Source organism: Alosa pseudoharengus, unplaced genomic scaffold (genome assembly GCF_046254945.1).
Source record: "Alosa pseudoharengus isolate Yale_2024_CS ecotype anadromous, Long Island Sound unplaced genomic scaffold, YU_APseudo_1.1 YU_APseudo_1.1_scf_22, whole genome shotgun sequence".
NCBI lineage: Eukaryota > Metazoa > Chordata > Actinopteri > Clupeiformes > Clupeidae > Alosa > Alosa pseudoharengus.
The window spans coordinates 21,234,533-21,256,990 of NW_027468680.1; the positions used below are offsets into that span (position 1 = coordinate 21,234,533).

Consider the following 22,458-nt stretch of genomic DNA (forward strand, 5'->3'; position numbering starts at 1 on the left):
GATGACTGGACAGTGGGGGAGTCAGCAGTGGACAAAGCAGGAATGGCTACAAAATATTGAATAAAATATCCAGTAATGATTTAAATGTGATGTATCAGTAGCAACTCAGTGGTTACACAACATCCATACTGAAGTCATACTTACAAGGATGAAACTTCTGTGATGAGCACAGCTTCCTCACAGATTTGTCTATGGCCTGCTGAGACTTGGCTTTCCCCACCAACAATGACCGCAGAGAGGACACTGACACTGTTGAAGACATTCCTGAAGACGTGGAGGGTTCTGTAGCACTGGCAGCTGATGGAGAGGTGGCAGATGGAGAGGAGCTGGCAGCCGGTGGAATGGTGGAAGTTTTTGATGAGTTTGTCCCTGACGTGGTGGCCTGGCTTGTTCTAGCTTCCAACTTAAACTGAATAGCATATCTGCCCTCTGGGTAGTGGGAAATGTACCTCTTTAGAGCTTGCTTGTTGGCCAGGTTGTTGATGGAATCCGTGTTCCCTGACTCAGCTGACATCGAGGCAACCAAGTAACCAGCATACCCCAGTGCATTCTCTGCCATCCACAGAAATGTCTGGTCCCTGAAAATTCCAAACTGCACTAGATGTTGGCCCAGGACATGCCACTCATGATCTGGGTCTCCACCACGAAGCACAACTGCAGCCCTTGCTGATTCTTTTACCCTGTCTGGTGACAGAGCCCGAGACCATGGTCTATTCTCATCCTTAATTTTTCTGGCCTCCACTGTGTCACACAAGCTTACATGACCATCCCCCCTCCTCCTGAATTTAGGCTCCATTCTGTAATGTACACACACACACACACATATCAGAATATGCTTGCTCTGTCTGACCTCTCAAGTCCAAAGGGTTTTTTTTTTCCAATAAAGGATTGTTGTTGTTGTTTTCTACAAACCCAGGGACAAATACTTAAATATTAGTATTAATGCTTAGAAAAATAGTCTTATTTCGCCAGATTAACCGGTGCTGTCCGTTCGCGGTGTGTGCGTGTGCATTCACACCCAAAACTGTCTCTGCGGTCTGCTGCGCGTTAACCTAAACTGCCCGAGCTCTCCATTAAAAATCTATTGAGACCGCGTACACCGCGCGGAAAAATAGAACTCGTTCCTATCAAGCGGGCAGCGAAGGAAAGATCTGCGCGGCACAACCGCATAGAAGCACGCGTACAGTGCGCATGGATTAACGTGGTACCATGCATTCTAAACGAAAACGGACACAAACCGCGTACGCGCCGCGTGGTGTGAATCTGGCGTTAGGTAAAAGTAAACTAAACCACTTTTTCAACAACTGTGTCATTTGTTAGAACATACATGAAAGGATTCACACAATAAGCATAAATAGTCGTGGATATGCAATCTTATCTTATCTTTTTCTAATTATGTTGCTACATCGATGTTAACCTGCTAGGCACAATTAACTAACAATGACTAGCCTGCCAGCAATAAATCAATCAAATGTATCATTACATTAAAAACGTAGTCTAATTTAAAGCAAGGAATGAACAACAAGTTATCAGGTAACGTTATATCACATACTGCCTTACTTTTACCAGGTAGGCTGACGTTGGCGAAACTGAAGGAAGATAGACTAAAATAGTTACTTTTTCGAATTCTTGGGAAAATGGGCTCGAATTCCTATTGGCTCATGTCTGGCATTTCTCGCAGGGATGAACTCTCTGATTCGTCTTATCTTCGAAATTTGTGGGAGCACGTTAAAAAGTGATTGGGTTCTACCTACCAACATATCGCTGACAGAGTTCGACAATCAGTTGACAGTGAGCGCCAAAAGTCCAGGCTTCCAACTCAGTGGTTAGAAGCGTTCTTAAAGGAGAAGTTCGGTGTGAAATTGACCTTAGCTGTACTGAAAGATGTTGCCGAGTACTTACATGTGTCCAATAGGCACCTTCGCTCACCCCCTAGCATTCCGAATTACGCCGTTTTTAGCCAAGTAGCTGTGGGGGGCATAGCGTAGCCTATGCAGCTAAATCACTATTTTTACACAATTAAAAGGGTTCCAAAACCCTCAGAAGTCTACCAATGCAGTGTGGAGTTACTTGGAACCTTTTTAATGGTGTAAAAATAGCGATTTAGTTGCATAGGCTACGCTATGCCCCCACAGCTACTCGGCTAAAAACGGCGTAATTTGGAATGCTAGGGGGTGAGCGAAGGTGCCTATTGGACACATGTGAGTACTCGGCAACATCTTTCAGTACAGCTAAGGTCAATTTCACACCGAACTTCTCCTTTAAGGTTAGGGCAGTGAGGATTTACACGGGCAACTAGCACACTAGCTCAGTCTGCCTCCGTTACACACCCACATTTTTCATTGCTTTGCTTTTAACACAATTTCAAGGTCACCTTTTTATCACTCTCCATATACATTCCATGTCTGAGCTGTAGTCAGAACATAGACCAGGAATGACAGTATTGGGCAGAACAGCAGGCCTACTTTTCTTAACAAAAAAAAAACTCTCAGTGGGTCTATTCTCTTCATTTGTCGCTGTCTGTTTTGCCGCGTTTATTTTCTTTATCCGTTGCTGATTGTACAGGAATATCTGGACCACAGCCAATCAGAGGCAAAGACCCACCCGTTAAGACCATGACAAAAACTTATAAATGGTAACTTATGGACACAGCATGTCTACAGTATATCAGAACTAGGCTACTTAAAGGTACTCTAAGCGATGTTGGGTAATGTCACTCCATCTGTTGACGTTAAAAAAAAAACACACAAATGTGACAGTGCAGTATAAGTTTAAGTACAGTACTATGCAGGACTATGCAGTACAGTGCAGTTTTTGTGTCCAAAATATAGCATTTCCGGCATAAGAACTGCAAATATTTCCTCCAAAACTGCGGTTTTGATACTTAGAAAACTGCAGTTTTTACACTTCACACTAATGCAGTTATTTTTTTTGTACTGTAAGGGATGGTTCAACTTTTCTTGTCTAACTTTTTTTCCGTGTCAATAATGAGGACTCAATAATGACACCATCCTAGAGCAGGGGTCTCCCAATGTTAGGTCTGTCATACCTCTTCAATAATCATAAATTGATGCAGTAAATGTGACCATGGAGAGCAATACATAACGATAATACTTAATATAAGATATTATGTGGGGATATATGGAATGGCAACGTAATGGGGACAGGAATAATCCTCTCTGAAGTAACCTCCAACCTTAATTATGACATGAGTGTGCTCTTGTTATTCTGTGTTATCAGAGAGAGGGAATGTATGTTTGTTCAAGGCCATGCTGTATCCTAATTCAACCACTGATATGAAGTAAGATGTGCTTTGTCATAATAGTAATTAATAGGTTACCTAAGCTCTGAATCATTCCCTCTCTAGGCCTTATTTATACAGTCTATGGTGTAGACACATGGGACCATAAAGAACCTTGTGCATCCTCTTGTATATTGCCCCTCTCCTGTGTATTGCTGAATAAGAACTGGCATCCTGATTGAACTCCATATTCCTGACTGGGTCTCCTACTTACTTTAGTTAAATAAATAAATAAATAAATAAATGTGTGTACTTGAGTATGGAGGGGAAGCACAAGAAGAACTCAAGTGGCTTTTGAGGCGAGTCAACACTGTATGAAGAATTCCCCTCAGTGAGTCTTTGAGAGAGCCTATGCAAACAATCACGACGTATACACTGCCAACAGGAAATAACGCTCGTCCTTTCCTAGAACCGCAGCAAAGGTAGAGAGATCCTTTTACAGGTATCGCTCTAATGTATTTTAGGAATATGTGCTTTTCTAAAGCTATGTTTTAAGTTCTGCATTAAAAAAAAAAAAAAAAAATAGATTATTGTTATACTGTTGTATATGTGAACTGTATGCTAACTGTTTTTTAACTGTTTTAACTGTTTGTCCATGTGTTATGGCACTTACTGTTGCAATATTTGTAAAAAGCTCTCATTTTTATGTGTAGTCTGTTGTTTGATCTGTCTCCGAATGACAACTCTTGCCTTTTTTTGGTACAGGACTTTGTGTAATTATGGCTGGTTTGCACAAACCACTCATACCTGTCAGCCTCTGCTGCACCTTGCTTGCTTTGTTATCAACCAGCAGAGCAGAAATCTTTAAATGTGAGTAACATTTCATACACCAAATTTCATCTTTCATCCTCTTGAAAAATGTCAAAATGAACATCAAAGTCATTTGTCTTCCAGAGTGATTCCTGGTCGTGTTACACCTACATACTGAGGTTTTACCCATATCTTTTCTCATTTAAATATTCAGTTGGCAGTTTTTATGCTTCAGCAAGGCTACTTGAAAGTAGAGAGTATCTCACCACCAGGGAGTGTAGTTTTGTAGATGCCTCAGTAGCTGTCCATGTGCTCTGTGTTAATCATGTCAGAAGCTATGCTAGTTTTCTGCTACTGGGTTTGTGGACCTCATTTGCCGTCCCAAATCGAGTTTGTCATCTTGCTCCTCGTCTCGTTTTGCCCGCTCCGCTAAGCCTTAATTGGGAACACCTTTTGAGCCTGCTAAATCTATCCTACTCAACATTGTACAGACATTAGCTGTATGAGAAACATTGCTATTATACTAACCCTGTGTTCCTCGGTCAGGTTGGTGCCATGTGCTGTGGTTAATGATGAATAGCTTCCCAGACCACCAGTCTGGAGTGGTTTTTGGTCTGTTATTTACCTCAACCCCCAAATCTGTGTGCGTTTCTGGGCCATGGAAGTGTCTGGTTGGCAGTTCTCTATTGTCAGCAGTGAAAGACCAGCTGCTGTCGATGTGGCTCCTGCCGTGGATTTGACATTACTGTGTTGCTATCTCAAGTCTATTGTCAGCAGCTGTATTTGGTTTCTAGAAAGGCATCATTTCAGTTAGGCTCTGCTGTTGTCCATCAAGTGTGTGGATCAGTCTCAGACATGGAGTCTGCTGTAAATACATCTTCACACCATTGCCTTTGCAGATTTGTCTGTGTGTAACCCTTCTCTGACAGCAATAGCAGGGCAATGTTCACTGTTAGCAAGACGATGCGTGTGTGGGTTTGTCGGATCCTTGGCACTCATAGAGATAACTGTCTGTGTGATGGGCTTGTACAGATACAGGTGGACGCTGTTTGGCATTAGCTTTTGTGAGTACATACTGTGTGGTATTTTCTACTTAGTGTTCAGTGACACGGGTTTGCAGCATGTAAAACCGCAGGTCAAAATGGCTATTTGTTCAATAAAATTCTATCAATAAAATACCACGCAGTTTGTACTTGTGGGTACTCCAATCAGTAACATGACCTACAAAAATAAACAAAACAAAAACCTGATACTGGCTAAAGACGATGTACAATCTGTAGCCTACACTCTGTCAATGGATAGAAAACACTGGCTTCCCTAACTCATGTGTAGTGGTGATGACAGTAATATTCTTGCTAGTTCCCTCATCCATTTTCTGCTGCTCTTGCTGCTCTGGCCTGTTAATAACTGTAATAGTGCATTTTTCTTGGACACATCTACTTGAGGACAACTTTCTGGTGTTCGTAGCTACCCCATCATTTCTTTCAGAGGGGCAATTTTAGATGAATTACAGTAATTTGCTGTACTTTTCCCATGTGGTGCACATGTTGGAGAATTATTTCTCCTGAGCTTCCTAAATGCCATTATATTGTTGTTGTTTTTGTTTTTTTGTTTTGCCATGGCTTACGTTTTAGTTGTAAGCCCCTTGACAAACTTCTGTCACAGGTAGCCTTACAGTATGTTCCATGTGCAGTGGGTATAGATAGTGACTTGTTAATTGATAATTTAACTGATTAGATGGTTCTGAGTTTAAAATATCTGCTGTGTTCATGTAAGGAATACATGTCCAGCTTTGAACAACCAATTGTGAGAGCAGCAGCACATGGGAAGAGGTGGGTCAAGTAAACTGGAGGACAGTTATAATCAGAATTGAGTGTAAACACTGTACTCAAAAATGTATTTCCTTCAATCCAATCAATAAGAAAATCACTGTAGAATGAGCCAATGTTTTTGTAACAGTACATGTGAGAGTACTGAAATTGAAACTTATGATTTGTATATTCATAAGTGGTTGTCTTGATGTTTCTGTTATGTGTTCTTCCACATATGATATGACTGTTGTTATTTAATTCTGTTCCAGTAGGCCTACTGTTCCTGTCTATATCTGTGTGTGATTATGTGTTTAGAGGGAATATTATGGTTTTGCAGTGTTTCACTGTTCTGCATGGCTGTGTCAGTATACATGTAGCTATCTGCTCTGGATTGCCAGGTTGCCACTAATCAGAGTCTGATTCAGTGTAGTCCACGTGAGATGGAATGACCAACACCATCTCCCATCAGCCTGGAAGGATACTCAAACTCTAACTATTTCCTTGTCTAGTTAGAGCAGCTGGTGGATCTTTAGGTGAAGTCATGCTGTCTCTCCTTTGATGTGCATAATTGTTAATAAAACTCTGTTCCTGATTTTTCCTACCATTGGTCTTACTGGGTCTTCAATCATCTTCGGTATCAACATTATCATCACATGCTGAAGCCCATGACAAGTTGATAGTTCCCCCCAAAATCTATCAAAGCACAAATCACAGTTACATTGGGTCACACTAGGTGGGTTATTTTGCAATATAGATGGCACAGGTGCCAACCATATGAATAACACTGCTCTCAAGCCTATGCTCTAAGATGTAGGGGTCAGCAGGTCATCAAGATATCCCTTTGTTTCCTGTTGGTACATTGAATAGTCCAACAAATTCACAATATTATGCTCAAGGATACTTCTGTTGGCATGATGCCATAGTCACTCCAACAATGCTTGTTTTTTCCCTTCTAGCTCAGTTTAATCAAAGTTCAGGGCAGCAGCCTAAATGTAGCAGCTTCTCTGCGTGTACATTATTGTGACACACACGGGGGCCCCCCAATATGGCTACTTTGCAAAGTTGCTGATCCCAGAACGTCTGCTTGGAGATGCTCCCAGCCATTTGGCGACACATCGGGATGTGCGGCATGCTTGGACAGAAGAGAGTTATCACCTCAAGGCTAGGCGGTGGACATGCGGTAATCTAATAGAGGCCATATGCACGCAGCCTACTGCCCCAGAGTCACTGAGGGGCATTCTTGACTCAGAATGAGGTGGCTGTCAAGGACATACCAATGTCACTTGGATCCCCTTGGATAGGTTTATACAGTGTTTCCAGGCACATTACTGCTTTTTTTTCCTGGTTAAGAAGGTCAATCAGTTCTAGCCTCTTATAAGTATAGTACAGTGCAATCAGAAGCTGAAGGCAGTGTATGAATAGATTCATTGTTGTGACTCACAATCACCTTTATAATTATGTTTTCCACTGTTGAAACGGCAGCAACACTACAAAGACTATGATGACAGGAAATGTTCTTAACATTTAAACTTCAATTTCTTAAAAATAGACCACCAAGCGTATAAAGAGATGAAGACTAAATGATATGGCAATATTCATATTGTCTCTTATCTTGTTTTATTTCCTTGCTTCCACATGTACAGCTGTTTCAGGAAGACCAGACCAGTCTCGGGATTTGCTCTTCTCTTCATTTCAAGAGAGTGTGCAGATGGTCGACCAGGCGTACCAACACACTAATGCGAGGTAACATTTGTAGTGTGCCTTCTGCACCTCACACACTTTTTTCATCCTAATGCGGTGGAATCTGCTGACTTATTCGTGGGGTTTTGGTGGTTTTCGCAGGCGAAGCATGGCGCAATCCCCCATGCAGATGTTCACGCTTCTAAGGCAACCGGCATCAGAGACCCTGGAGATATCAAAAGCAGCGGAAGTCTTTGAAATGACTTTACACCTCATAAAGGCCAAGGCAAGCCGGAGACATAAAAGAGCCATAGCTTTGACAGGTGGGGTCCTGTTTCAATTCAAACTCGCTTGCCAAGTCAGCACTGCTGTAATCCAGTCACGCCGAGCAAACCTGTCTATTTCTGTAGTGTTTACACAAGGCGTCATCATTAAAAGCTTGATCCCAGAAGCAGGTCATTTTCACAACAAGCAAGTGATAGCATTTCGTTTGGATCATGTAGCATATTTTTTTACCCCCAAGTCTACAAAATGTCATGCCTGTGTGCACAAGCTGGGGGTGCATTAGGCTTGGAAATGGGTATTACACAAACCTCGGAGGACTGTTGACTGTGGGATGTTTGATTTGCATTTGTAAACCTAATTAACTCCCGTTTAAGAGTACCTCTCCGTAGAGGAAGTGGAGCTGATTGCGAACTGGTCCGGGTGCCCCGCCCCCGTGCAGCCAGCCTGCTGTCCCTATGGAGACCAGTCAAGCAAATACCGCTCCATCGATGGAGTCTGTAACAACAGGTAATGCACTTCACCCTACCTCACATCCAAAGAGCATTTATCACACTTATTCATTTGGCTAAGGCTTTCATCCACAGCGACTATCAATTATAACAAGGGCCAACGGCATACCCACAACTTGTCTGGCTGCTGCTTGCTAGCACAGTTCCATACCCTCTACCCTACTACTGCCCATTTCAGAAACTTGATTACAAGTGCTACCAACATTTCACTAACTTAATATAAGTAAAACCAACACAAGTTGTGATCGGTGTTTTTGTATTTATTTGCACTGACTGGATCATATCCAAAGGCAGTGGGGGCCCGGGCACAGAAGTAGCGGTCAGCTCTGAGGCTGACCGGATGGTGGCATTTTACGTAGGCAGCAGCATGGGGGCTGATGAGATGGCCTGTGACAGAGCGAACCGGTCAAGGATTGCTGGGCAGATGGAGGGCACAGCAGTCCTGGCGCGAGGAGAGCTTCCAGCAGGGAGAGTTGTGCTAAGCAGCGCAGGAAAGATATCTTGCTGCATTGCTGTTATCAAGCAGGTCTCTCTCTCCGATATAAATATTGAAGCCGGGCACTGCGTTACCCATGGCAGCACAGAGGCAGGCACGGAGCTGCTCCCTCCGTGGAATGGTGCCGGCCGCGTTTTTATCTGGCTGCTGTGACTGACAGATGTAGAGGGAAAAGTATATTGCATTTCTGTCTCATTCAAGTCAGGCTTGCTCTGGAATGAACTGACAGCTGAGTTGATTAACACAGAACAATGTAATTCAACAAAGGCACAATCAGCCACTGAGCTCTGTGCTAAGCGGAGCCTCACAATTTATCCAAACAGCTTGTATGCAATAAGGCCCTCTTAAAAGCCACCCATTTGTCACTTATGGTTGCTGTGCACAGCCTCAGATATCGCCTGTGACACTTGACAGTGTCATGTTTTCAGCGGATGACAGACTGCATCGGAATCGCAGGCTCGGGTTGGTGTTGCTTAAAACCCCCTCGAAACTGTGATGTGCCTGGGACGGGCTTTTCAATGCCGCTATTCAGCCTTTCTGTTTTATTCAGAAATAACCCTCTCTGGGGAGCCGCCAACACGGTATTGGCCAGATGGCTCCCGGCGGAGTACGAAGACGGGAAGAGCCAGCCCAAAGGCTGGAACGCCGGCCGCGACTACGGTGGCTTCCAACTCCCTCCGGTAAGCTGAAGGAAGTGACAACGCAGGTTGAAAATCTTCCTATTTTTGGTCTCATTTTATGGCCTGTATTGGGTTTGCGCTTACATATACCTAGATTATAAGTAAAAAACTACATTACATTAAAAAGTGTCTAATCACAGTGTAATTTCTAATGACAGGCCATGTAGGCCTCATTGTAGAGTGCTTGCTGGGAAGGACACATTACTATGCAAACATGAACATTTAAAAATATTCCCCTGCTGTGATAAACAGACTTGTCACATACAGTATGGTAATACCCACCACCTTAAAATTGCATTGCACCATTTTAACATTCATGTTGCAAATAACTCTTTCAAGGAAGTCTGTATTAAAAATGTAATATTTGAGGCCTAGTGCCTCAATAATACATTATTCTCCTCGAATACACAAGTCAACTAAATCTTTTACAGTTTTAGTCTAATGTAGCCCAGATATATGCAAAAAACTCCTTTACATAAGGTCAGGAATGAGGACAAGATAATGAATCATGTTGATGTAACTAAAAAAAATACTGATTTTATTTGCTTCCTGTTGTTTACATAAACACAGTTCAGTACATCATTCTGTAAACACACAGTATGGCCATAATGTAGCTCTTCTATCACAGTATGTGGTTAATGCAAGCATCCTCATTTTAATAAGTGGCAGAGCTAAAAGAGAAAAGTTCATTAAAAAGATTGCTGAGAGAAGCTGCATGTTAACGATCACCGAATGGAGGCCAAAAGCAGCATTCAGTTGCTCCTCACATCCCACCCTTATTTTCATACATTTACTTTTTAAATCATTGCTGATGCTTTTAGGGCACGCTGTGCACTGTTCCATATTCATACATTTATAGGTGCGTGAAGTGAGCAACAGAATTATGCAGGGCTCTCCCGGCGTGCCTGTCCTGGAGGATGAAGACTACTCTCAGATGCTGGTGGACTGGGGCCAGTACATGGACCACGACATCTCTTTCACTCCACAGAGCAGCAGCCGCGCAGCCTTCCCCTCAGGACTGGACTGCTTGAGCACGTGCGCAAATGCTAACCCATGCTTCCCCATTGAGGTACTATTCGTCTGCTGTTTCTATTCTGCAGTTAGCTACCAGTATGCTAGTTCATCGTGGTCAGGAAAAAAAGGGTTGAAGTGAAGAACAAAGCACAGTATGACCATGGAAGAATTATGCTTGTAGCATTTCTTGAGACTATTCTCATCATAATGCATCGCTAATGTGGTTCATTCAGTCTTATCATGGCTCCAGAGTAGTTGTAACATAGTAATATGTGATATAGGATCATGCTAGACAAAGACAAATGTAGCTGTATTTGATACTTGTTCATTGTGTTCTAAATGTCTCTTGCTTCTACATCCTGAATAATTTTGTAGAATACAGTTAAATTATTATAAATTGTAACTTAATTACAATTACAATTATTGTTTTTTTTGATGAAACACCAGACTTACATTGATAAGAGTGACTGACAGGGAAGCTGTCCTTCATAGTATTACAGAAGCTAGTAGGCCTATGTCTCTACATAGCTGTAGTTGAAACATAGCAGTATACTGTATACACTATGGAAAAAGATTAGTGCACTCAGCGTTTCTCAGTCACTGTTTGCTTTGATTGAGTTGTGTAATAAAGTTGACACCACATTAACATAGGTTGACCTCAGATTAAGCAACATGATAACCTCAGAAGGTTTTTGTTGTGTGCTGATTTCTTTATTTTTTACAGTGTACAAAGCACATAAATGCATATAATGTGCCATATAGATAGTTCAAAAGGCCATATTTTATGAAAATACCACCAGCTGAGTTTAATTGAATTATATATCTGCCTTTAGGCTAACTCATGATCTAAGTTATTAGATTTCAGATCAAACTAGCTAATTGGAATGTTCCTGCATTTTGCCAGGCAGCTCATAAGTTATAGTGAGTGTGAAAAGCCATCATGAAAGGCCACACCAGGTTATATTACTTGAAATGATCAAATTTAGCAGGAGAGGGATCCATGACTGAGCATATGACTGGCACCTCTGATTCAGCTGCAGGGATTACCCTTATACCACTTAAAGCCACTAGCAGAAGAAAACAGTTCAAGTGCAGTACAATATGACAGCTGAAGATAAATGCTTAAGTAAGGCAATAAGACAAGGACACCATTACTTTTTTCTTTGAAAAAGATTCACCAACAAGATTTTGGTGTGCATGTGTATGTGTATATGTGTGCTCAACAACAAAACAAAAACAAATCATTTAGCTGTACATAAGACAAAATGTTTTTTTTTTTTTTTTAATGTCTCACTGAGGGTTGAGATAGAGCCATCATCATAACCTAGGGACATGCACACTAAGGATCAAGTGTTCTGCCAGTAACAGATATCAGAATTGGGTGCATGCACATTATCAGAGGTTAATCAAGGGTACTGATGCAGGTTAATTCAATTCATTTTAATGTGACGCACAGACGTACAGACACCGGCCTCACACTCTCTTCTTTCCCACCCTCTTCTGTCTTCTCAGAGGTTGTCTGTGTTCTCAGTGGTATGCAGCCTGTTCTTTTCCGTGGGACATCAGACATGCACAAGCTTTTGGATGCTAAACATCTCAAGCGTCCCAAGCCTGCGCTTGTAGCCAGAGTCAGCCGGCCGTGAAGCAGTATTGAGTAATATACCATAACACCCCCATTTAAATTCATAGTGTACAGTGTCTCCCTCAATCCAATTCCCCTTAGCTGCGCCGTGATATAATTCTTGTTGTCGAGCTTATCAAACGGATGGGGGAAAACAGACATTCTTTTGACAGCAAAGGAGGCCTCGTTTTTTTTTTTTTTTTGGTGTGTCGAGGATGCTTAAGCATAATTTTTCCTCCATGAGAAGTCTGCTAGTGCAGCCAGCGCGCAGTGTGCGAGCAGTGAACTGTGTTTATCAGTCTGCTGGGGAGTGAGAGGCCGTGTAGCCTAGGGGCGCTGACCTCTGATTAAGAATCTCTTTGATTGCTTCTTTATCGGGGCAGAACAGTACACTTTTTAGCTGCCTTGGCTCGACGGGTCCATGAACCACCGAGTGCATTAATCAGTCTGGGGGCTGTTTCGGGGGGGCTGAGCTTGTTTGCGATTAATCTCGGCGCGTCCCAGCCAGAGGAAAGTGACTCAGCCACAAACAGGATATGTGATCATCCAGCCGGGGTCACCACGGCGAAATACAGAAGCATGCATGCACGCGCACACACACGTGCGCAAACACACATACACATTTATACAAACACACACACACACACACACACACACACTACTACTCACGCTACTCACACCCATCCACAAACAAACAAACAAACAAACAAACACACACAGACGGGACACTAGCAGGTCCTTCACTGTGAATGTGTGCCTCGTTCATCGATGTGGAACAAGCCAGCTCTTGAGGGGCAGATCCTATGGCAGCTTGAGCTCTGGAGTTTGTGCTTGCTGGAGGGTCCTGGATGGTAGATGATAAAGAGTCCGTAGTCTGTGTTTTTCTTTCTGTCGGGTTTTTATGCAGAACAGTTCTATGCCTGGAGTTGATAACTCTCCAGACTGCCTCTCTGACACTGGAGAGCCAGCTGCTCCTGTCTGCACTGACATTTGAGTTTGTCTTTGGAGAGTTTTGCAAAAGCACTTTCGCTTAATTTCTCTGTAAATAGCTCAGAGGATTGCTTTGGGCATCAAGTCCTTCTTATGTGGGCTCAAATTGGATATCACAACTGGTGGATGAGTTACTTCACTGCAGTAAAAGTGTCAATACGGCTTCTCAAATATGTCATTATTGGGGCTGCTTCATGTATTCTGTGTTATATATTGTCAGTATTGTCAGTTATTTGTTTTGCTGATCCAGAAAAGGATTGTGGATCCTTGAAAGGCACACAATGGATCTACCGTTTCTCTGTAGATTTTCATTTCCTTTATATGGTATGTGAGACAATATCTACCCAGTGTAACCATTTGTAGTGGGATAGATCAGTGTTGGTGATACACTTTCAAAGTGGCAATATTTTATGATGGACATCAGACAGCTGAAATGGCAGCAATAAGTATGGTAATATACACATACAACAGATGGTTACTGACATTACATGTGAATACACACACACAAACACACACACAACCCCCCCCTCACACACACACACACACTCATGCACACACATGCCCCTCCCCAAAACCCCCACACAAACACACACACTTCTTGACACACTACACTTGCACTCCACACACATACCCTTCTCAAACACACACACAAAATCATACTGAAAAAGTTTAAATTACTGCCAAGCAGCTGTCAGGGAGCTGGTAGACTCTAATGTTTTGTTTGAATTGGATTTGAGCCTCATCAACTGTTTGTAAGAGCACAAGAGGCTGTCAGCTCCTTAGGGATATCCTCTGTGGAAAGCTTGAGTTGCTGGGGAAAACAATTGCAATAAACTGCATAATGATGCAATAAAAATGCCCTGCTAAATGAGGAAAAACAGCCCACTGCATTGGACACAAGCCCGGAAGAATTGAGGAGTGGGACAGGCAATTGGAATTAGCACTGAAAATGATATGAAGGAACGGGGCCATCTGAACATGTCTGCAAATGCAGATGATCTCTTCTAAAAATGTATTAAGCAGATTGTGGCGCAAGACTGTTTTTATTTCCTGATCAGAGAGGTCTGCTTTGAACCACTAGGCCCATTCACAATTCACAGCACATTTGCCCAGCGTCTAAAAAACTCGTCCGGGGCTAAAACATGAGATGTGCGAGTGAGTCGCTAATGTACAATGAGCATCAAACCCCCATCTCATCTTGTGTACGCCACCCCTGCAGCATGGCGCATATCTGAGAACCAGGCTTCTATTTTAAGAAGTAAAAAGAAAAGTGTTTGGGAGAGGAGGGGAGGCACTACCTCCATCACACACAAAAGAAGATGAAATAATGAAAGGCAAGCACAAAGACGTGAGCGCACTACGTGACAATCTGTGAGTGAAACTCCCCCGACACACACACACACACACACACACACACACACACACATTAGGGGCATTGCCCCAGGTGTTTTTGCATAAAACAACCTTGAGCCCCACAGCTAAGGCCACACTACGCCCCAGTTTTAAAGTGGCTCTGTGCGCACGGCGGGTGGGCGGGTGTTGAGAAGAAGAGTGATGAGGATGAGAGAGGAAGAGCACTTTAAAATGTTTGGATAAAGGAGGTGAGACGCTCTCCAAGCGGCGGGGCTGATGGGTTAAGTGTTTTAAACTACCAACCTCCTGCCTTGAGGGTCAGACAGATTCCTCAGCCCAACCTTCGCCAGTGCCAGCGCTGCTGCTGATACAAATCTGACTAGAGTCTGGCTTTTGTTTTTCAATCATACCCATCAAGTTCAATATGTAAGGTGTTTTTAAATTGTTTTTTTATTGTCACCATTTCAAAACAGTGCTCAGCAGTGCACTCTGGTAAGTAGCAGATGTTCCACCATGACTTGTGATCTATGATTCCTGTGCCGTATTTCAGCCACTATATGGATGATCATGTTGTTTTCCGCAGATCCCCCCCAACGACCAGCTGTTCACGAGGAAGAGCTGTCTCCCCTTTTTCCGCTCCTCGCCGGCGTGCCCGAGCACAGCAGAGACGAGCGGCCCTCACCGCGACCTGCAGCAGATGCTCCAGCGCCAGCAGACCAACGTCATCACGTCCTTCCTGGACGCCTCCACCGTCTATGGACACAGCCCAGCTTTGCAGGGCCTGCTGCGCGACCGTGCCAGCTCTGCCGGCATGCTGGCTGTCAATCACTGGTTCGCCGACGCCGGCGGGCGGCCCTTCCTGCCGTCTGTCGCCCCTGACACCCCGTCAGCGTGCTTTCAGGAGCACTGTGCCGGCGGTGGTGGGGGTGGCGTTTGTGGCGCCTCCGATGGGGCAGGGAGGGAGCGGGTGGAGTGTTTCCTGGCAGGGGACAGCAGGGTGAACGAGGTGCTGCCCCTCACTGCCCTTCACACGCTATGGGTCAGGGAGCACAACCGAGTGGCAGCCACTCTGAAAGCTCTCAATCCCCAGTGGAGCGCAGAGACCACGTATCAGGAGAGCCGCAAAATCATCGGCGCGCTGCACCAGGCAAGGGTTTAATACGCACACATGTCGCCACATGTGGGGGTGTCTGTCTGTCTGTCTGCTTTAAAGCTGGTGAACAGATAGAACAAATTCACAGCCTCACGGTATAAAGAAAAACTTTTTTTTACTTGATAAACAGATTATGAGTTTTTGGAAAACCCATGTGAATGTATTATCACATCATTATGTCAGGGTTAAAGATTAGGCACACAAAAACAGCTCTCCCAGTTCTACCTTACATTTAAATGATTTAATGCTTTAACTTCACAATGACTTGAATTTCATTTAACTTTCCTAATTCATGCAAAGTAGACTCTATAAAGTATTTATGCTTGTACAGACCTGACCTCAAATTAATAATATCTAATTATGATGTTTCATGAATTTTTTTTTTGCACTTTTTCAACAAAATAGCATAAAATGATTTGCTTGAAACTCAAGATCATTTAGAAAGCAGCAAATATTAAAAAAAAAAAAGACAGGCCCAAAATGCCTACTTATAAGCATAGATTCTTTAAATTGCTGGGACAGGGGTTTGTTTAACACTGTATTGCTTCACTTCTTCATTTAACAACATTCTGCAAATGTTTGAGAACTGAGGAGACCCGTTGCTGGAGCGATAGCGGAATCTAAACGTCTAGCTTCCCTAGCGACAGCCTTTTTGTTGTGAACAAACTCAGGTGACGTGTATGACTAGGTACCATTGCGCATATGTCCATCATCATATAAAGCCTGCCAGACAATTTGATTTGTGCGCCCAGCTTTCATACGGTTATAGAGGTGTCTTAATGAAATAAGTCCAGACCGAATTTCCCAATCTTGTGGGCAGGGCTAAATTCTGGCTGGCTTCCAGGAAAGGGTTGTACAGTATGAGAAACCAAATTCATTGTGGAAATATGTAGAAGGCCACATACAAAGGCTACCTTACTTGCTTACCCCATACCAAAACTACCTACAGAACACAACCAGCCCTGTGGCCTTGGCCAAGTTTAACTATCTGGTACAGCAAGAGGTATGAACACCATGCTTTGCCATAGCACTGCACTAACTCATTTGTAATTGCAGTCGAACGCGAGGCTTAATCTTAGGGAATCTGGTCATCATTATGGCCCGGAGCCTTGAAGGGGATGTGATTGGGAGCCTCGTTGACTCCGTGGTTCAGTTGTCCAGTTTCTGGTGTGAGCGGATTCGTTCGAGCCTCACAGTTATAACGGACAGGCGATTCACCACACTGGGCCGAGAGAAAAATTTAAGGATTAGAAGGCCTGAGCCGGCAACTAAAGCCTATCCTCTCTGAGCAGTCCCTGTTGGATCAAAGAGGCAGTTTATCGGTCACAGAAGGATCTATAAGGTTGAGTGCAACCCAGGCCCTTTAAATTAAAGTGGCAGAGAGAGTCACTCTGAAGCGTTGTGCGAGAGAGCAAGACCGACTGCACACAGGAGCAAGAGAGAACTGTTTTAACAATGTCCCTGTGGACCAGGGGAGACAGAGAATTCTTATATTTATAATACATAGCACATACTGTACGTTATATAAAATATATAACAGAATCGATGAAAGAGGGTGGGAACCCACTTTGATGAAGGTTCCATTTTGGAAACTGAAGGGTGGCATTTTGATTTTCACATACGGACAGTAAAAAGTGTTTTTTTTTTTTTGTGGAGGTGGCTCTAGTGTGTGTGTGTGTGTGTTTGTGAGTGAGTGTGTGTCAGTGAGTGAATGTGAGTGCGTGTGGTGGGTGTTGTGAATCTGGAGGTGAGCCCAGGCTTTTATAAATAGTGATAAGGGCCAGAAGAATTTCTGAGCGGTATCGCAGAGGAAATGGAACGTGCAAACTTATCTTATCTTCCAGCTCAGGATGTCCCAAATTGCCACCTTAGAGGCATATTTGGACTAAAATGTATGTATAATATCTCAGATAGCCTGTCCTTATCATATAACTCTGTCAGCAAGCCTATTCCTGGATTAAAGCCTTTGTTATCAGTAAGCAAGGCAGCTTGTCATATTTCATTTTCAAAACATTGTTTGTTATTTCTGATGATAATTCAACCCATTGACTTGTTTTGTTATTTTCATTTCAGATCATTACCATGAGGGACTACGTGCCAAAAATTATTGGACAGAAGGCTTTTGATCGATATGTTGGCCCGTACAGAGGTTACAATGATTCGGTGAATCCGTCGGTCTCCAACGTGTTTGCCACGGCTGCGTTCCGCTTTGGTCACGCCACCATTCCGACAACGTTGAGGAGACTCAACGAGAGCTTCCAGGATCACCCACTGTACCCTTCTCTCCCACTGCACCGAACCTTCTTCAGCCCCTGGAGGATCGTTAGGCAGGGTCAGTGCCCACCGTCCGACCCACTAGGCATAATCAATGCAGCAGAGACTACTTCTTTTTTTGTCTTAAAATAAAATCCCTGCAATACTGTCACCACTATTCTTAGTTGGTAGGGTACATGAGAGTAATGGGCCTGTGTGATTTGGAGGGTTGTGAACATTTGCTTCTCTCTCTTTCTCTTCTTCTGTTCTTTCTCTCTTTAACTTTCTCTCTCTCTTTTATGTTCTGTCCATTCTGTTCTGCTCTCTTTCTCTTTCACAGACACACACACACAGACAAACACACACACAAGCCTATGTATGATGATGTACTTGTTGTCATAAATAGACTCCTTGATTGTAAAGGTTAGCTGTGTTCAAAGGCGATGTGATTGCCACAGAAAGGCAGCCTGCAACAGAAGCAGTCCCCATTCTCAGCCCTGGACTCTCCCTGTGAGCTGTGTACAGGAGAGCAGAGGTAGAAAGTCTGATGTGCACCGAGGATGTCCATTTAAAATCACAATAAGGCCCCTACTGCTGAGAGTTTTCAGTCCTCATGGACCCATTACAGGAAAGCCTGATTAATACTCACATGTTTAAAGCTCCACTTCTACATTCATTATCACATGATCAGATGTTTGAAATGTTTTGTCTTTGCAGTCAGGGAATAACGCTGCTAATAGAAATAGGGCTTGTTGGTCTTTTTCTCAAGAATGTATAGTGAACTTGAGACATGGTAGATATTCCGTGCACCTGTTTGACTTTTTTCTGGTTAATGAAACCTCATGCAACATGTCTTTAAAAGATACATAATTTATTGTTACATGGTTGAGTTTCACATAGGATGTTATGTACATCATTGTTAGAATAGTAAAGAGTGATGGTGGTTGGGAGGCAGTGGGGGGAGGGGGGGCTGCAGGAGACCGCAGGCTATCTCTTTGATTGGCTGGACATGAAAACGGTGGGGGCAGCTGAGCATGAAGGGGAGCGCGGAGTTCACTCCTCTGTGACTTCTGCAGGAGGGCTGGACCCTGTGATCCGTGGCCTTTTGGCCCAGCCCGCGGCCAAGGTGACCCGGGACCACTTAATGAGCCAGGAGCTGACAGAGAGGCTGGTGGTTCTGACTGTTCCCGAGACTCTGGACCTGGCTGCCCTGAACCTCCAACGGGGACGAGATCACGCTCTACCAGGTCCAGTATTAATGACCGCCTCTGACTTTGACTGTGTTTATCCTGTCACAGACCTCCGCAGATTGCCTGTTAGTGGAATATTAAGGCAAAACACTTGACACGGTGCTAGAGTATTCCGTTTTCTCCTTTCCTCTCTGCTATTCTTGGCTGAGAACACTTTGCCATGTTTGCTTAATGATATGCCTTGAGGATACTTTATGACTATGCGTTCAGTTTTATTTACATTTGGTGCTGGCCCACGATGGAGGTCATATTTTCAGCACTTTGACACACTCACTCAATCATTTAATAACAATAATTGAAGAGTAGGCAGACATACACATCTTGACGTCTTAATTACACAGACACAGTTAACTGGCTAGTCTATGACTTCAACATGCTCAACCAATATTTGCCAAGGTACACCCTGATTTAAATCAGTGCATCAAATATACAAGACTTATCTCAATGCATTCACTGCTATCTCAGAGGCATATTTCTATTTTTACACAAATAGGAGAATAGCTGCAAGAAAAATTATGATGTTATTGTATTGCTGTATTTTTATATTGTTGTATTTATGTTTTTTGTGATTGTTATAGTTGTTTCCAGTGAGCTCCTATTGTGTATTCATGCAGTGAACAGATTGGCTAATAGAGTGTGTTATCTTAAAATAGTTAAATAGTTTACAAAGATTCTAGAGAAGATAATACTGTCAGTCCATTTAAACATGGCCATGCACAGTCTGACGGAGATGACATTGTCTTGTTCAATGGCCTTTGACAGGCATCGCCATAATCTGACTTCAGAACCCTGACTGCCTGATCAAGTTAAGGCACTTGTCATTCACAATAATAATTACCCTCCTGCACACAAGCAGAGGTGCCGACTGGGATTTAGGGACTCATTCAGATTTTCATTAGAAAGAGAAAAGCTTCATGGAATTCACGGAATCATTGCGGCCCATTATTATGCAAAAGCACACCAGAATGATGAGCACCTGGTGCACCTCTGCAATTAACCGCTCTATTTCACCATACCGGAATAATAATAATAAAAAATGTGTGAACGCCTTCCCAGGGACAAAGGAGCAAAGCTTTTCATCTTACATGCCAATGGCCTCTTAATAATATAGGGGACTTCAACAGAAGACCATCATCCAGGTGCTAACAGAAGCTCTTCAATTAAAAAATGATTACACCTTGTGTCTTTTAGTGGTGGTAGCATTAGCACAGAGAGGGTTGGATTTGTGAAGTGAGCGCCGAGACCAGACAGTTCATATAATGGCGGCCTATTTTTTCACCCTTGGCGGTGAATAGATGTGAGGAGGAGTGCGGGGACAGTGCCGAGCTCTGGGGCGGAGGATAGATTTGAAAGTTGAAAGATTTATTTTTAGCATTCCACTGTTTTATAGGAATGTTTTATTATGTTTCAGGGTACAACGAGTGGAGGAGCTTCTGCGGCTTTGACCGAGCGTCGACTCCGGCGGACCTTGGTAGGGTTATAAATGACGGGCGCCTGGTTGAAAAGATTATGGAGCTGTATGGGAACCCTGACAACATTGATGTGTGGCTGGGCGGCCTGCTGGAGGAGCCACTGCCCGGTGCCCGCACTGGCCCACTGTTTGCCTGTCTGATCGGGAAACAGATGAAAGCACTTGGCCAGGGAGACAGGTACTGTGGGATTTATAAGATGGTGCACTTCAGGGCTCAGTGGCTCCAGTGAGAGCACTTATATATATATATATATATATATATATATATATATATATATATATATATATACACATATACTTATATATTTATACAGAACCAAATGCACCCACTCCCTCCAGGCACTTAAGGAACTCATTACGCTTCTCGAAATTATACTCTCATAAAAGAGAAGTGAAGACTGAGGAGACGGTTATACATATTGTCATCCTGTATGCTGTCGTATGTAAAATAATGGGCTCTGTGGCCAGACAAAAGGATTTCAGGATGGCCATCTCTCTCTTTCTCTCTTTCTCTGTGTGTGTGTGTCTGTGTGTGTGTGTATGTGTGTGTGTGTGTGTGTGTGTGTGTGTGTGTGTGTGTGTGTGTGTGTGTGTCCTGCGCCTCTGACCTGGTGTGCTGCAGGTTTTGGTGGGAGAGCCCAGGCGTGTTCACACAGAAGCAGAGGGAGGAGCTGATGAAGCACTCTCTGCCGCGTGTCATCTGTGACAACAGTGGGATAGAGGTCGCGCCCCCGGATGCCTTCAGATTGGCTCGATACCCACAGGACTTTCTCCCCTGCAACAGTGTCCCCTCAATGAACCTGGAGGCTTGGAGGGAGAGTTAGGGTCAAGGTTCGGCGTCCAGTCTCCTCATCTTCTCTATTGTCTTTCCAACAGTGTAAAGTGTAGAACTGCTTGCCACTGTACCTTGGTCTCACTTTATTCTCCCCTAAAAAACAGTCTGCTATTGCAGTTCATGGAGATAAGAGGTACAATATACTCAGTATACTAGCAGATTTTTTTTTTCCATTCGAGATCAACTTGCTGTTTGCATAGCAACGTACAGGCTATAGACGTAACCGCTGTGAGAGAAGGAACATTTATTTAAAAAACTGACATCACAAACACAACAAGCATCACTTATACATGTCATGGGTAATGAAAATAACTATTGATGTTCATGCGCAACAGGATGCATGTGGCATGGACTACTCCCTTGAGGCTTCCAAGCTTGTAATTATAAGATGTGGGCCGTGGTTACTAAAACAGTCCATATCCAGATTTGTAACTGCCAGTAGCCCAGTGCTCTCATAACTCCCGCACCCACGCCAGTGTGGAAGGTGAAGCTTAGTGCCCGCACTCTCTCAGCTTCTGTCTTACTGAAAAATGTTAAAACCTTTACAGACAATTGAATGGATTTGGAAGCGTATAAATTAGAATATAGTTATAGTAAACACAACCCAAAGAAATGGCTGTCCACACACAGAGTTGTGTGGCCTAAAAATAATAAAATAATTAAAGCTGTCTTGACTTTAATATAACCCCCTTTCCACAAGAATAATTTTTGCTTAGAGAGGAGCAACGGCCACTTTCCCAAAGGCAAGAACACAGTTCTTCAGTGTCAAGGTCCATAGAGGAGTCCTGGCTGTTACTTCTCCAAGTGCAACAAAGTCAACTGAGCTCCTCTCCACATCACTGAACTCCAAAATGAACTGTGCTTCTGCTTCTGAAAAACCCACCTCTGAGTGACCCACTATTGGGATTGACCTCTACAGCTTGCGTGTTTTAATAAGGATCTTCTGCAAGCTCTAATTGAAAATAAGATACGAGATGATCCCAAACTTTAGTATGAGTTACATGAT

General features: G+C 43.4%; 1 protein-coding gene across 1 annotated transcript; it reads left to right on the top strand.

Annotated features, from left to right (window-relative positions):
• Positions 1 to 1,209: 1,209 nt before the first annotated feature.
• Positions 1,210 to 21,442, top strand: tpo (thyroid peroxidase). The gene is made up of 11 exons (XM_076299779.1): positions 1,210 to 1,273; positions 7,506 to 7,605; positions 7,705 to 7,865; positions 8,202 to 8,334; positions 9,383 to 9,512; positions 10,372 to 10,581; positions 15,074 to 15,637; positions 17,717 to 17,975; positions 18,973 to 19,143; positions 20,558 to 20,795; positions 21,240 to 21,442. Exons 1-11 carry the CDS (start codon positions 1,210 to 1,212, stop codon positions 21,439 to 21,441), a joined length of 2,232 nt encoding a protein of 743 aa, XP_076155894.1. The 3' UTR covers position 21,442.
• Positions 21,443 to 22,458: the final 1,016 nt, after the last annotated feature.